The sequence below is a fragment of the Ascidia mentula genome, chromosome 3 (genome assembly GCF_947561715.1).
Source record: "Ascidia mentula chromosome 3, kaAscMent1.1, whole genome shotgun sequence".
NCBI classification, from domain to species: Eukaryota; Metazoa; Chordata; class Ascidiacea; order Phlebobranchia; family Ascidiidae; genus Ascidia; species Ascidia mentula.
Window position 1 is genome coordinate 20,224,940 of NC_138568.1, and position 15,360 is coordinate 20,240,299.

The 15,360-nt window shown below is 38.1% G+C and overlaps 1 protein-coding gene across 1 annotated transcript in view; it reads right to left on the reverse strand.

Moving 5' to 3' along the window:
- LOC145895916 (uncharacterized) overlaps positions 1 to 15,360 on the reverse strand; it is a 146,940-nt gene that overhangs the window by 59,875 nt on the left and 71,705 nt on the right. The window contains exon 7 of the mRNA XM_082984692.1: positions 9,899 to 10,146. Coding sequence (XP_082840818.1) covers positions 9,899 to 10,146 — 248 coding nt within the window. The remainder of the gene's footprint in view (positions 1 to 9,898; positions 10,147 to 15,360) is intronic.

Here is a 15,360-nt window from a genome sequence, read left to right on the forward strand (position 1 = left end):
TGTTATGAAGCTTTAAATGCAACCTTTGATCTCACCTTCTGTAACATGATCAACGTGTCGACTGTGTCTTCTGACTCCTGTAGTTAACTGCAGACAAATTCGACTTGTACGGGTTTCTGAATATCATGATAAATCATTCTCTCTATATGTAAGCGAGTTTGTATCTAGAAGGTTGCGTTCGTTCACCACGTAATGTTTTGTTAGGTATGAGCACTTTCCAACACGTTGGTAGCAAATTGGATGATTTCGTGTGAATTAGGATTGTGTTCGAAGATTAACCAACAACGGACATTGGGAATGGAGTAAATGACTCTGAATAGCCAAAGCTTATATGCCTATCATCACAAACACCCTTGGAACACTGCTGTGCGCGTAATCAGTGCTGTGAGCTTTGGCTTTTCTGTTCAGTATCTTTCGCTGTAAGTTTTTGCAGCTATAGGCATGAAGCAATTATACAAAAACAAAATTTCTGATCTCACTGTGAGTGCCAGGAGGAAATACACCAGTTGAGTGTCATCAGGTGGTGTCGATGGCCACTGCCGCCTCTTGTTTTCTTGACTCCTTAAAAGCACAAAATAAAAAAAGACAGAAAAATTAATTCAGGTGAGGAAATTTTTGTTGCAAGGGAATTTAAAAAAAAATAGCTTGCTTGTTAATTGTTTTACATTTTGTGAGATCAAAACCAATACAAATGGTTTGTTTTAGACTAAATGTTACGATGCCAAGACCATTTGGTGTGTTCCACCCAGCACCGATCGCTATTTGGAGTAGGTGCTGGCAAAGTAAAACTATGCATTCATGAATCGTTTGAATACGTAGCAGTGAAGTTCATTGCTTTGGAGGGAAGTAATTCTGAACTGAAACAAAATAAAACTCGAAATGTTTCTTAATTTTATGTGTTCAATTATTAGTGAGTTCTAATGTTAAAATGACACAATTTTCAGAAACTAGCAGCTCAATGCAAGCTCGCATACAAGAAATACAAGATGAAAGAAAATGCAAGATCTGCCACGATCGCTTGGCTGATATTGTGTTTGTAACTTGTGGACATTTGTGTTGTTGTTCAAATTGCTCACCTGATGTTCAACGTTGTCCGATGTGCAAGAAGAAAGTCAAGGAAGCAATCCGCACATATATGTCAATAAAATTAACTCACCAACTTCTTCTGATTTAATGTAAATATGTATTCAGGTAATAATGCATAACGTTAAAAAAAATCTGTGGGCCTTCTTGTAATATTCCTTACTGTTCATTTCTGTGACTGCCAGGTTTCAAAACTGAGGAAAAATGTGCTTTGTGCTTATTCCTTTATATGTCATTGTTTTCATTATTTAATTTTCTTTAAGCTAATTTTTACATCATATGGGGTCTGTGATATCCTTCTCCATGGCGTGTTTATGCATATGTTAATTGCCTGGCAAGCTTAGTTAGAGTCTGGGGCTCCTGCAGTTAACCATTATTTCAAGTGAATGTTTGCGTGGATTGCATTGTATTATCCAATGCATGGATTGGGGTTTATTGTCCGAGTTGTTGTTAAGTTTTGTTCGCGTTGATGTTGTTAAATTTTCCTTTCTGAAATTGCAGATCATGATTGTTGGGTTGGTTGTCTTTTTGTGCAGAAACCTATGCCGTTCTCACCAGACAAAATTTGTTGTGGAGCTGGCTGGTTTGTGTTTTGCTTTAAGTTAAGAGAGATACTTTGAACTACTAGGTTGAGAACCTTTATTCAAACAGGCAACGTGTAAAATGGCATCTGTTCATCCGTCCAAGCCATTAGTGAGTTTTAATGGTTTATACAGAGAGAACAGAATTGCTGTGATATATTATCAACTTTTTTTGCTAATAGTTGTTCAATTGCTATTAGTTGATTTGTTTATGGTCATTTGTTTGTTTGAATGTCTGCATCCTTGTCTCATTTTATTGTTATTGATTTTCAGGTTGTAGTTCTGTGTGTTTGTTTGTATTTGTGGCTTTTTAATCCCAGTAGTGACTGTTTTTTTTTATTTTAGTAGACTGGTTAGGGCTAAATAAAAAAAACCTTCAAATTTTTTTAACACTGTGTTGATTCAACCATTTTTTGCATTAATTAATAGAGATCAGTAGTTGCTATACATAGCCATCAGAAAATGTGAAACTGACTGGCCATGGCATGGGTGTAATTTAGAACTCTTCGCCATTTGTTTATTACATACATGTTGTTGGACGTCACAGTTAAGATTGGTGAATCCCAACGTTTTGTGGTCCTGTACCCCTGTGTTAATTTTGACGGCTTTTCTGACAAACTAAATTGTATATTTGTTAAAATACGAGAATCATAAATATATTTGTAATTCAACAAAAAAAGTAAACAGAAACAAACATAATTGCTGCATTTTTTGTGTGCTTTTGTTCGTTTACAGACCCCCAAAATCCATCCCACATTCACCTTTGGGGCTCATGAGCAACATTTGAATTTTAAAGTTTTCCCTTAAATTTTTGCAAAATTTTTTCGGTCATCGATAAATTTCTTCCTGTTAGGTCATTCAATATTTTTTTGTTCTTTATTGATTCATGGTGGCATGCTTTATACTTCCCTGTCATGCAGATATTTCCTAAAGGAATTCATTTGGAACACAAAACTAATAAATTTAAATATATCCATTATGCTTGTGACTGTAGACAAAAAAGGTTTGAGACAATATTTTTGTTTTGTTTCAGGTGACCAATTGTTGGCAAGAAGTAACTTTTTGTTATATTTTCGCAGCTTAAATTGTAGGAAATATGTTTGCTTGCAGGCTAATTTTTTTCCAAATCTTTAACACCTAAAAATACAAATGCGTTTTACCTGTGGGAAAGTTCCCATTAGTGGGAAATTATATGGTGTTTGTGGGTAATTAGTGGGCACCAAGTGTACGAAGGTAGTTGTTATGTTCTGTATCCACCTAAAAATGTCTAAAGTGTATTACAGATATAGCGCAAATGCAATAATTAAATTCTACGGTAAAAATTTAAACACAAGTGGGAAAAAAGGATTCCCTTCACAAAAAATGGGGAAATGAGAGAAAAAGGTTAAGAACAACCACTCTATTATAATGCTGATCGCCCAGATGAACCAAACCTTTATTTTATTTGAGAGTGGGCCAATTAGTGTACCTGGTGGAACTATTTTAGTGGCAAAAACCATTGCGAAATGGACAGGACTAATTTGTTCTTTGAAAGTGGCTTGCGACCATAATAAATGAACAAAGAAACACATATTACCAAATATTGCAAAACGTGATTCATATGCGATTGCCACAGTTACCGGCAAAACGCTAATTTGCAATCAACGGTTTTCCTTTGTCATTCTGTTTTGTAATGTGACTTAAACGAATGAACAACACCGCTGTATTGTTTGCCAAACTTCGGAGAACTAATAACATAACTTTTTTAAACATAGGAAGCGATTGAACAATACCGCCTGTGAGTCATATAGGCGTATTTTATGACGTGTTGATATTTTATAACTCACTGTGCAATGGACAAACATGATGGCGTATGACACAAATGTACCGCCTACATGTAAAGCCAGACAAGATCAACGTATGGGTGATGGGTGACAAGGTTCTTAAATCAAAACGTTACTTATTTAACCATGTTCGTTTGCACAAGATTCAATAATTTTCACATTGCTTATTTCAGGACAAAGTGCGCTATTTAATCCACGTATTCCTTAAACAAGCAACAAGAGTTGCTAACAGGCAGCCACGCTTGGCCGAAACAGACGGAAGTCCAACAAATATCGATACATCAACAATTCTGTCTCAGAAATTAGTCCACTGTGGATTGATGTTTCGCATCTTAAATGGCGTTGGACAGAAACCGTAGCAAAACTGCAAAAAGAAAAGTTATGAACAAAATGATGATTTCATTATTTATAAAGGAAGGTGCTGATATGGTGTGCGTAGTTCATCTTCTATGTGTCATCGGGTAAATCCTCGCGTCGGTCTTGAGGTTTTGCAGCATTAACATGATGTCAGAAGGTGGTCCATTGAGGGTTTTTGGTGTCTTTTTTATGAGATTACTACACAACTTTCGATATCGCCAACAACCGTGTTGGATTCGCAACATTGGCGCCGGTTTCAAAGTGATCAAGCCTAACATGAGCAGCAGTGACCACTTGAAAGCTTTGTCGTTGATACACAAATGAAAAGAATTATATAATCAAGTGTAAATAATAGATTTTCATTCCAAGTAATTTTTCTGCATCAAATAACTCCAACCATTACTATATTGTTAGAACGCTATTCTTTATCATGATACATTTTATATGAGGTTATAAAATACGAATATCTTGATCTGAAGCCCATCTCGTTCGTAATATTTGCATATTGGGATGCCCGCATTAATTACTGACTCAAATTTAGACATTTAAAGTCAGATGAAGAAAATATCCACAGGAGTTTGTGATAGAATCGCGCGGATTAAACAGTCTGTGAGTATTGTGTTGACTTCTTCCCTCCTAAAGGATGTTTGAGAATTTGTGCAAAATTAAATTTTTACCTTGCCGGAGTTCCCGCTTCGTTTTCCCGCAGATTTTTATTTCAACACTCGGCCTCCCTCTTCAACGGCTTGACGACTGATTTCCTGATCAGCGTTCAAATATTTCCATAATTATGACGATGAAACAATGGTTGCAAGTTGATTGACAGCTTCGTGCACGGCGCTCCTCGCCTGCCAGTCTGGCAAATTTAATGTTGGCTTCTTGACAGGATAACCCTTGTGGTTTTATCGGTGCCCATGACATTTATATTCATTGTTTATGTTCAAGTACTTTTGTGCAAAATTAACAAGATTCGGTCAACATTCGGGTTTGGATGAATATTAAAACATTCGGCGAATCCCGGACTTACAGAATACCCGAAAAACTATGTGAGATAGACATGATTACGGACAATTTTGCTGAACGTGGGCAAGTTTTGAAACTGTCAAAAAGTTTTGCTGCGCAGATAAAAGAGCTGTGTGTGCAAGAAGAGGTAATGGTTTCGTTCGATGTGTTTTCCTGTTCCCCAACGTACTGGTAATGTTGGCCGCGAACGTAGCAGCAGAAACATTTCGAAACGACTTAACATTGGAACAAAGATGCTCGTTGCTGTCACACATTGTAGATGTCTTCGTTTGGTCCTGAATGCCACCTACCTTTGTCTCAGAGGTGATCCTTTACGGCAATATGGTCTCCCCTTTCCGTTGCAGTTGCGAACTTCATGATGGTCGGTTGAACATTGGACAACGTTAGTCAGCCCTCCTCAGTTTTGGAGACGTTTTGTTGGTGACTCATTCGTTGCCATGCAACGGGATGACGTGCAGTCGCTGCTCTCACATCTCTGTTGAACCAAGTTCACAATGGAGTGCGAGCAATGCAGTAGATTGTCTTCTTTCGATGTTTTTGTTCGAAGAGAAGAGCGGACAACCCTTTCCACAAAAGTATGCCACAAATTAACTCATTCCGACAGATATTTGTCGTTCGTCTCGGCGCACCCGATCGCCCACAGGCGCGATTTTTTTACCACACTGAAGCTGAGTCATTAATAACAAATGACGTAAAGCAACAACAAGAGGTGGGTTACGCTGTAGAACGCAAACAATTATTACCGTTTTTTCTCGAACGTAACCGTGGCTTGTCGAGGAGGTGTGTTGAGGGCGAAATACGGGTGCAGTTGCTTAGCGATCAAACACAGGAAAGAACCTGTTTTGTTTTAGCCATGACGACAATTCAAACAAGAATCAACTCAAACAGGTGAGGAATTCCTTAACAAACTTATGAAGTGTGGTTGAAACTTAAACCTCAACACAATCTACAAGTTCAAGAATACACACACTTTTACCCTCTCAACACTGTGTTTATTGGTAACAACAACAAGTAGCACAAAATATGCGCAATCAGCAAACATTCAACAAAACGATTACATTTTCGTGGAAGTTTAAATTAGCCGCGAACGAACCAGTTGATATTGAGTGCCAAACAGTAATTGGTCGTTAGAAAAATAACTTGAAACAAAAATCTTAATGCTGAACATTTGATGCAATGTTAACGATAGAATGTGAATTATGATGCGATTTACACAGAGAGTTTGTCCTGCCATGAATTTTACGACATCTTGTTTGCATTAAAATATAATTATCAATGATATACAAAATACACAGGGCGAGGTTTATGTACAAGGCGTGTGAGAGGGGGTTTTGAGGGGGTGTTTTAAACTTTTTTTGGTGATATTTGAAGGTAGCAGATTATATTTTCATCTGTCGATAGTTTGTATTTCATGAGTTGGTTGCATGGAATGTTTCCAACATCATAACATCATATTTACAAGTAAGCGTTGATCCAGAGACAAAATGTAGTAGGGAAGTCCCTTGTATCAAGGGGAATCACCCGCATCATTGTAATGTCCAATACACAAAAGGAAGAACTACCACATACAACCAAAAAGCAAAACTAAGCAAACTGAGTGCGTACACCAACCAAAATTCACGTATTTTTGTTCATTTGTTTGGATCTGACGTCAAATATGTTACTTTGTCCTACTTGTGAGGTTTTTGAATGGAAAGTTAAAACTTGATATATCAAACAAATGTTGTGATTACTTTTCCATCACAAACTAAATAGGATTCTACACAAAGAAGGTACGCGTGACGTCAAAAAAAACAAACACATTTTGCACAAACTGAATGCAAGGTTTATTTACAGATCGGTTTCTGCTTCGACCACATGTAAGTTTTCTCGGTTAGCAACCACAACCACATTTTCCTGTTGCTCTTCCTGTGGTTGACGCCTGAAAATGGCACGTAGGCCATCCCGGACTCTATCATAAAGCAGTTTCGGGGCGTTGGAGTAGATGAGGGGATTTAGAGAGCTGTTGATGGGGAGCAGGATAATTGCTGACACAGCGTACATCACTGGAGGCATAGGGACTCCACCGATGTTTACAAATGCCATGATGGAAATTGGAACCCAGCAGAGAAAATCGGTAATTATCAGTCGAAGGATTTTCTTTTGCATTTCTGCCGAAACAAACGGCATTAATGGTATAATATGTCAGCAAATACGAATGTGCTTACCTTTGTTTTGTGTTGCCTCCCTTCCATCTCGTGGCCTCTCGTTCACTTGCCTGGCACTGGCAGTTGACTTCTTGTAAATCCAAAAGTACGTAATTGCAACGAACATGAAGGCCAGGAAGTTTAGAATAATAATAGCGATTGAATATCCCCATGCCTTGTCGTTGGCCGTTACATACAGTTTGCTGATGCAAACACTGCTGCTGCTGTAATATCTACACATAAACAATTTTGTGGCGAAAATATTGAAGATTTAGCGCAAATAAAAACGAACCCCAAATATCCAGAAATATCAAATAACTCAGTGTAATTGTAATCCTCTAGAATATCCATAAAATCCATCCAGGAATTAACATCATATACTCGCATGAGGGCAGTGTTGAGTACTTGGCAATCGTTGCTTGTGAAGTTGTGTTGGAAAGTTACAAATCGATCCATGAAGTTATTCATGCCTGTATACGCAAAGCTAGTTTAATTCAAAATTGGTTTCAACACCTACATCTACGACAATATCTTACTTGAGAAGTCGACTGCAAAATTGTCAAAAAACGGATTCTCATTCATCCAAGCTTTGGTTTCGAACAAATGTTGTAGTTGAGTTGTGAGTGGAATAAAAGCAATTGTAAACGAGAATGCCCAGGAGAGGATAATGGAAAGGATGACAGTTTTCAATTCCGGTTTCATGGATGCATCGAACGGCTGAAACAAAGGGGAACATTCACGTGTTTTCATCAAAAACAATAAGTTTGCAAGCTCGGTGGTTATTTCAAACCGAAAGATGGGGAATGTAGTTGTCAGCTAGAATACCATCGGACTGGAAATTGTTTTCTCTTTCTCTAACTATAGTTCCCAAATTGGGCAAAACTGCGTCATTTTAATAATATTGGTTTCACTTTCGTTTCTCATGTCAGGCTTAGAATCAAGCGATAGCTGTGAGAGTGATAATAAATAGGTTATAATAGAAAAAAAAAATAATAGAAAGTTGTCATAAACTTTTGAAAAGGGACGTCACCTGTTCATCGAAGTTGGCAATAGCTGACTTAACAAAATACAATTGTTTCACTTACGTTTTTCACAGCATACAGTCGGAATATGGTCAACAGAACCATTGTAAACACCGATGTTTCGCTTGAAAGCAAAACTAATACCCCCATAGTGGTGCAACTTCCGCTTGATCTCCAAATAAGGTCATTGGCACAATAAGATCCGGTGTATCTGACACCAGCGGCTCCCAGCATGATCAGATAAACTCCCATGAATAGATCGGAAACGGATAGATTCAAAACGAGCAGATGGTTTGTGCGAAATGCAGCAGATTGTGATTCTGTCGTCGCCAACGTCTTGCCTTCCATTACCATGACAACCTCAAAACAAATTGGAGCAATATGTAAACACGTGTTCTTAATACGCCAAGACAAATCTTAGTTTAATTTACCAAATTTCCGGTAATGGCGAGCATCCCCATTATCCACACAATGGCTCGTAGAAATGGGTTCGCAATCAACTCGTATCGTGATGAAAATATGTTTTCGTTGATCACTTTTGTATTTGTTGGGCACTCGTCTGACCAATCAGAGCAGTCGCCGACTCCATTGAATTTCTATATGGAGTAAATTAAAGAAAACTTTGTAGTTAAGTTGCTCATATTGGCGTCCGTAAACAACACATTGCGAAATTACTGTCTTGCATATAATTTGCGAACACCGGAACTATGGAAATTAGACAAAAAATATGTACTGCAAGATGCGTGTGTAGTTTTGTGTACGTGGAAGGCGTGTGAAGCGCTAATTGGCCAGAAATCTGGCGACAAAAATAAGAATAAATTTGTAAACTGGCAGTTCTCATCTGGTGGCAAACGTTGAGGTGTGCTTGTGTGACTAGGTGTCAAGAAGATGATTTGTGAAGTGGGTCGTAATTAAATTAATGTTGTTTGGTGTTGGTCCTTTTTACATTGGGTGCTTCTATATAATTTTTTACTTTGACGTCAGTTTATTTAATTATAAAAGTAGCCACCTGTGTAGTTTTGCTCCCAACATTTGTTTTGACGGTGAGCCGTTAGTGCAGGGTGAACTGAGCGTTTACTATGGTTGGGGTTGGAGGCCCGCGTTAGTACATGGATCAGATATGGGGTAAACGGTTGGTTTAGATCAGAGATACTCAAATATTTTTAGTGCTAAATTAGAAACCTTAAGTTCATAAGGCTTTATTTAGACCTATTTTGTGACCGAATCGCACATTTTAATCCCGCGAAGATCAACTTTAAAAGTTTGGCGCCGAAAAAACGGAGAAAAGGTCTTCCTAAATCGGTTCTAAAACTTCCACACCCGCCATTCCAATAACTTATGTCCTAATTCGGGAACACTGAATTAATTTCGGTCACAACAGTAACATGCACGGAATCAAAACATCTTTGCCACAGGACACAAAACTTTAAATATTGTCAACATGTGTTTACCTTCTCCTTCTTGACGAACAATGGATCTTTGTTTTCGCAATAAAACCTTCCGTCATTTGTGCAGTTTATTTCGTCACTTTGATCATCGCAGTTAATTGTGAGGTCACAAACATCCGATTTGTTGACAGAAATCTGTCGCAAAAGTCTGAGAAATACTTAAACCGTCTTTGTGGTTAACTGTGTGCGAAAGATTCAACAAAGGGCATTATGACAAACAATACTGAACAACAGACACCGATACCTATTTGCTTTTTATAGTTAAAATACAGCTTCGAAGTGATTTTTTTCCAAACTCTTGTAATTAAGGTCTCAATTTTTTTGTGGTTTTGTTGACAAGAAATAACTTTACTTTGGCTCCATTTAACGTTGGACAGTAGAATCTTCCTTCCTTTGTGCAGTTTTGTTCTGGATATTCGTCACTTTCATCCTTGCAATCGATGAAACCGTCGCATACTTTGGACATAGGAATATTGAGAAGTCCGTCTTTTGTGTCGCAGTGTTTCCGATGTTTGCAAAGTTGAGGATCTTCATCGTGGTCGAAGAATCGACGTGTGCCAGGAGTGTAGATCCAACCACTGCAATCCCGCCTCCCATCGCACAGTAGTTTGTTGTCGACCAACCTTCCCCCATACCACGCACCCCTTTTCTGCATAAAACACATCACGTGGTTCCTGGTATGTTTTTGTGCAAACGATTTGTTGCTCATGCTGGAAGGAATATTTTTGTTATTATTTTAAACGAATGTTTTTTTAGTTATTGTCAGGCTTGTCAGGATTTCCTGGCTGAATCAGGTAGCGACAGACCAGCAGGGACCGAATTTTATACCTGGGAATGTGATCACTATGTGATTGTCATGCATTAAGATGTTTATTTTTTTCAAGTTTTGGTGAAGTTTTTGCATCAACCAGGTAAAGAACAAAGAAAATAGCAAAATAAGCTTGACGAACAAATACAATTTGTGACGAAAGCGAGAATTAACTCTTAAACGTGTGAAATGTGACAACGAAATTGACTTTTCACGCGACTCCTCTTCCAAACTCTTGTTGGAAATGTTTCGCAGTTTTCTCAGCATTTTACAATATTTTTTCCGCTGTGGTCGCAGTACTTTGAGTATCCACAAAAGCGATATGTCTACTGGTATTTTGTGCCAATTGTTAAAAATGTGGGTATTACATATCAGTACTACATGCCTTGTTGGGTGGTTTAGTGCAACCCAAAAACCACATAAATTCCAGCCATTTCAACGTTGCATAGGCAACGCCTGGGAAACTCGGTACAAACACGAGTTCCAAATGTTAACTACCTTGAAAGTAATTCTTTAGTAATGTAATAGGGTTTTGCAAATAATTATTATCACGTATAATTGAAGTCTTGCACGGCGAAAGCCATATCCACCCTAGAGAAGCCGAATGCCACGCGCTTTGCAGGAATTAGTTAAACCCTGTGTTTTGTAGCAACGAAGTAGGTGTAGTGTGGTTATTGTGCATGATGTCACTGAATGTTCCCCATCAGTATATAACAACGTCTGTACAACGTAATCTTTGCACAAGCACATAAAGTGCATGTGACACGGACATGGCAACTTTGCGTAAAACTACTACAACCAACTTATATCCAAAGTTTTTCGGTTCTACGTCAACTAAACAATGTAGAAAACTGCACAAAAACTGGCGGCGACCAAAAATCGTAAACCTTTTGCACTGTGGCGAAATTGACATCATACAAGGCACTCGCGTCGAAAAAATGCATTGTTTAGATACCAGAAGGCGCCTTGTATTGCAGATATCAAATAGTTTCAAACATAGAAGAATCCACAGACTACATTACGTCAAAGGTCAGAACAGGGTTTTACATCACACAAAAATATGTCACTGTGACGTCACAAACCAAAGGATTATTTGTCCCTAATTATCTAAAGACCAAAGGGTATAGCAGCAACGACATTACTCTGTACTTCGATGAGACGGGGTTGGTGCGTTTCATTGCTCAGTGACATTACATGACGCCATTTTTTGGTAACTTTAACTTTCCTCTTTGCATTGACTTTAATTTGAAAATGATTCCAGCATCATTTCTAGTTTTAGTGGTTGATTGTGGCGAATTAAATGAATCATTTATGACTCGAACTCGTAGGCAACACTACTGCAACGCAAAACGTGGTACTATGACAGAATCACTGTGTTGCATAAACAGCTAATTTCGTCGGTTTTTCCTGGCGGTTTTTGCCAGCCTCAAAATTCAATAAACCTACTTCTATCTTTTGCTGTGAGTGGACAAAACGACAATGCTAAACTGACGGTTTGTCTCTCTCGTGTTTTCAAAAGTTTATGTATCACGTTAACGATCATAAATGCCTATAACAACTAGAACACCCAGTCCCAATAACTGTTTTATTATTACACAACTAAATAAGACATAATAGGTCTAAAAAGCGGTCATCTGTCTGCAGCTCAAATTAACATCAAAATCCGTTTGTTGCACTTTAAAGTTATGAACATCTTTTAGTTTAATTATTTACATGTTTGATTTTTCCGTGTCACATGCACTTTAAACTTCTGCGCAGTGTGACGTTCTGTTATCATATAAGAATGAAGCATTTTATTAAAAAATCTTTCCATTGTGCTTTGTGGATTAGTTCGCTTTGAAACGAGTAAAATTGCAAAACCACAACATTGGTTGTAACTCGCTTCATGTCTCTGAATGTTGGTTTGTTCCACAGTAGTTTAGAAAACTACAGAAACCAAACCATTGAGGTAACAAATATTAATGTTTGCCGAAGTAAGTTCGTGTAATAATTACGTTCAACTGCGTAAACATTGTTGCAAACGTTTGTTTAAACTGGAGTTTGTCCAGCAAGTGAGTAAGTACATTGTGTTGGTAAGAACCTACAAATGTACGTAAACATCTAAACTCTGGTAAACCTATTTCTGACAAAACAATAAGTTATGCATTCTCACTTACCCAACACGTCCACCTCCCCTGTATGTAGTTGGTTGTTGCTGTTGTTGAGCAGTCGTTCTTCACTTCGTCATCCACACTGAAAATATTTGAATGTTTCGCGTTTATTTATTATAATTAAAAACTCCAATTGAATGCAGATGAGATTTACATGCGACTCCTGTAGTAATTAAATATAAGTTTTTAAAACCCATACACGGGAATTCAGCTCAGAACTGACCCAAAATTACGAAAAGACGCTTAACCTCCAAACACGTACTGCAGGGCAGCTGAGGAACAGACAAACATATTGAAACCACTTTAAAACAACTAAAACTGTCAACTTGATATTATGCAAATTTCCTATGGTTGGTCGCCCATTATTGAAACACTGTTGCGTCACCAAGGTTGCCCGCTTGTAGTGCCCAGATATGCAATGACTTGCATTTAAAGTCTTTTTCGACTACAATACTTTGTATTCAAGGTCTAAAACGACGCCTTTATGATGTCATGACAGTAAATGAAAGGGTATTTTCCTACAGCGGCGAAATACATCATTTTAAACTACATTATTCATGAGTCATGCCAATGAAAACAAGTCATGCCAATGAAAACAAGTCATGTAGTATTTACAGACACTTAACACACCTTATACTATTGTAAGTCATAGAATTCTGGTGACGCATTGGATGTCAGTGGTTTTAATCTTATGGATAAACTAATGCTTTATCACTTACTAATGAAACTTGCCACAATCTTTGGTTTTCCCAGGTTGACAAAAACATTCGTCACTTTTGTCGGGACAATCGATGACGTCATCACATACACGTGACCTTGAGATGATCATAGGGTCATTTGTACATTGGAAGCATGAACGATGATTAAAGGTCCCCAAACTTCGAATGTCTCTGCAAATAACACAAGTCAATTCCGTCTTATCTCAACGAAAGGTATTTTCAACCAACCACAACAGTTCACAAATACCTGACATCTCCATTCTCCGAGGTGTAACACAAATCAGATTTATCATCACAATCTGCAATGCCGTCCCATAGAAACATTTGCGGAAGATTGCAATTCCTGCCATTCCGAACACATTTGAATCCATGTCCATTATTCCAGTGTTGGAAAGCTGGACAGTCATTGCAAGTATCGCCATCACAAACAGTCGAACGTTTCCAACAAGCTGAATTTGGACACTGGAAGTGGGAGGGGCAGAGGTACTCACATGGGGAATTCCCCAGACAATGAGCAAAGTCGCAGATTTCATTTTTTGAGTTACAGGAAAAGTTGGCTGCATCCAATGTGTTGTAACAGACTCCATTTTTGTCGAAACAATTACAACGTGGTTTTGAACTAAATAAAATCAATAGTTATTTGCATCAACGAAATAAAAGGTATTTTCATAACTACAAAAATACCCTATATTGTTGTTGCTGCACTGCTGATGGAATTTCCCATTACAACTGGCTTCATCACTCATATCAGGGCAATCTATGAAGTCATCACAAACACTTGACATTGAGATGATCATAGGGTCATTTGTACATTGGAAACACAGTCGTTCGTTCAGAGATGAAGAAGTACGAATGTCTCTGCAATAACAAATTTGTTTATAGATGCCATACTTTGCCCATAAGCAGGCAGTTAAAGCTGTTCATTTTATTATCATAACCATTAATATAAACAACAAAGTTCATATGACTAAAATTATATTTAACTCTAAAACGTTTCTTTTTTTTCGTTTTCACTGCAATAGGAAGAATGACGCCAGTAGAAACACCGATCCAATGGCGTTGAAAGAAAATATGATGTATAGTAAGATAAGGAACACATTGGGAGAGGGAAGTCTGGGGCAGTGCTGGCAAGTATGCACATGCAAAACACAATCAAAAACGAATTACCTGACATCTCCATTCTCCGAGGTGTAACACAAATCAGATTTATCGTCACAATCAGAAATACCGTCCCATAGAAGCATCTGCGGAAGATTGCAATTCCTGCCATTCCGAACACATTTGAATCCATGTCCATTATTCCAGTGTTGGAATGCTGGACAGTCATTGCAAGGATCGCCATCACAAACAGTCGAACGTTTCCAACAAGATGAATTCAGACACTGGAAGTGGGAGGGGCAGCTGAAGTCACACAGCGTTTTTCCAACACATTGGATGTTTCCTTTACAAAACTCCTCCACTCTTAGGGCGCATACTATCTTTGAATCGTGGTAGTCAAACTTGTTATCGCAACTGTAACAAAAGTAAAGTATTACGTCCTATAACAAAAGTTTTGAAAGATTTGTGTTAGTTAATGTTTAAAAATGAAGAGTCGTCATGGCTGATAATCAGTAAATGTTGTAGGTTTGGTTTTAAATAAACCAGATTAATGCCAATTAGTCATGCACGACTGGGTATGCAGATGTGTGAATAACAAAACACAACCTACGACTTCACAATAATTTCGCGTAACATCTGCTGAAAAAAAACTAATAGAAAGCAAATTGGAGCCAATATTATAAATTGTGTGAGCCATAAACAGTTGACCATTGTTTCGTTCTATAAGGTCTCATCAGTGCTGCGACTGATGCTGACGATCATGCCGACCATCCGGTCAGGCAAATACTTCTACTTTGTGGTGACGATACAGCCACCGTCATCCGTTGGGCACCAAACTAGGTGCATCCATACGGAGAAAACAAGGTGGAGTAAACTATTGGAATCAGGTAATTATTCGTGTAACTCTTTCAAGCAATGCTAAATTTATCAAATCTTTCGCGAAGATTTCTATTCCTTCGAAAGGATTTCGACAAATGTCAACAAACGAAAAGCAGCTGCAAACGAGGCAGCAGACGCAAAACCACCGCAAACCGTAGATAAGAGCAAGACAGACGCCTGACC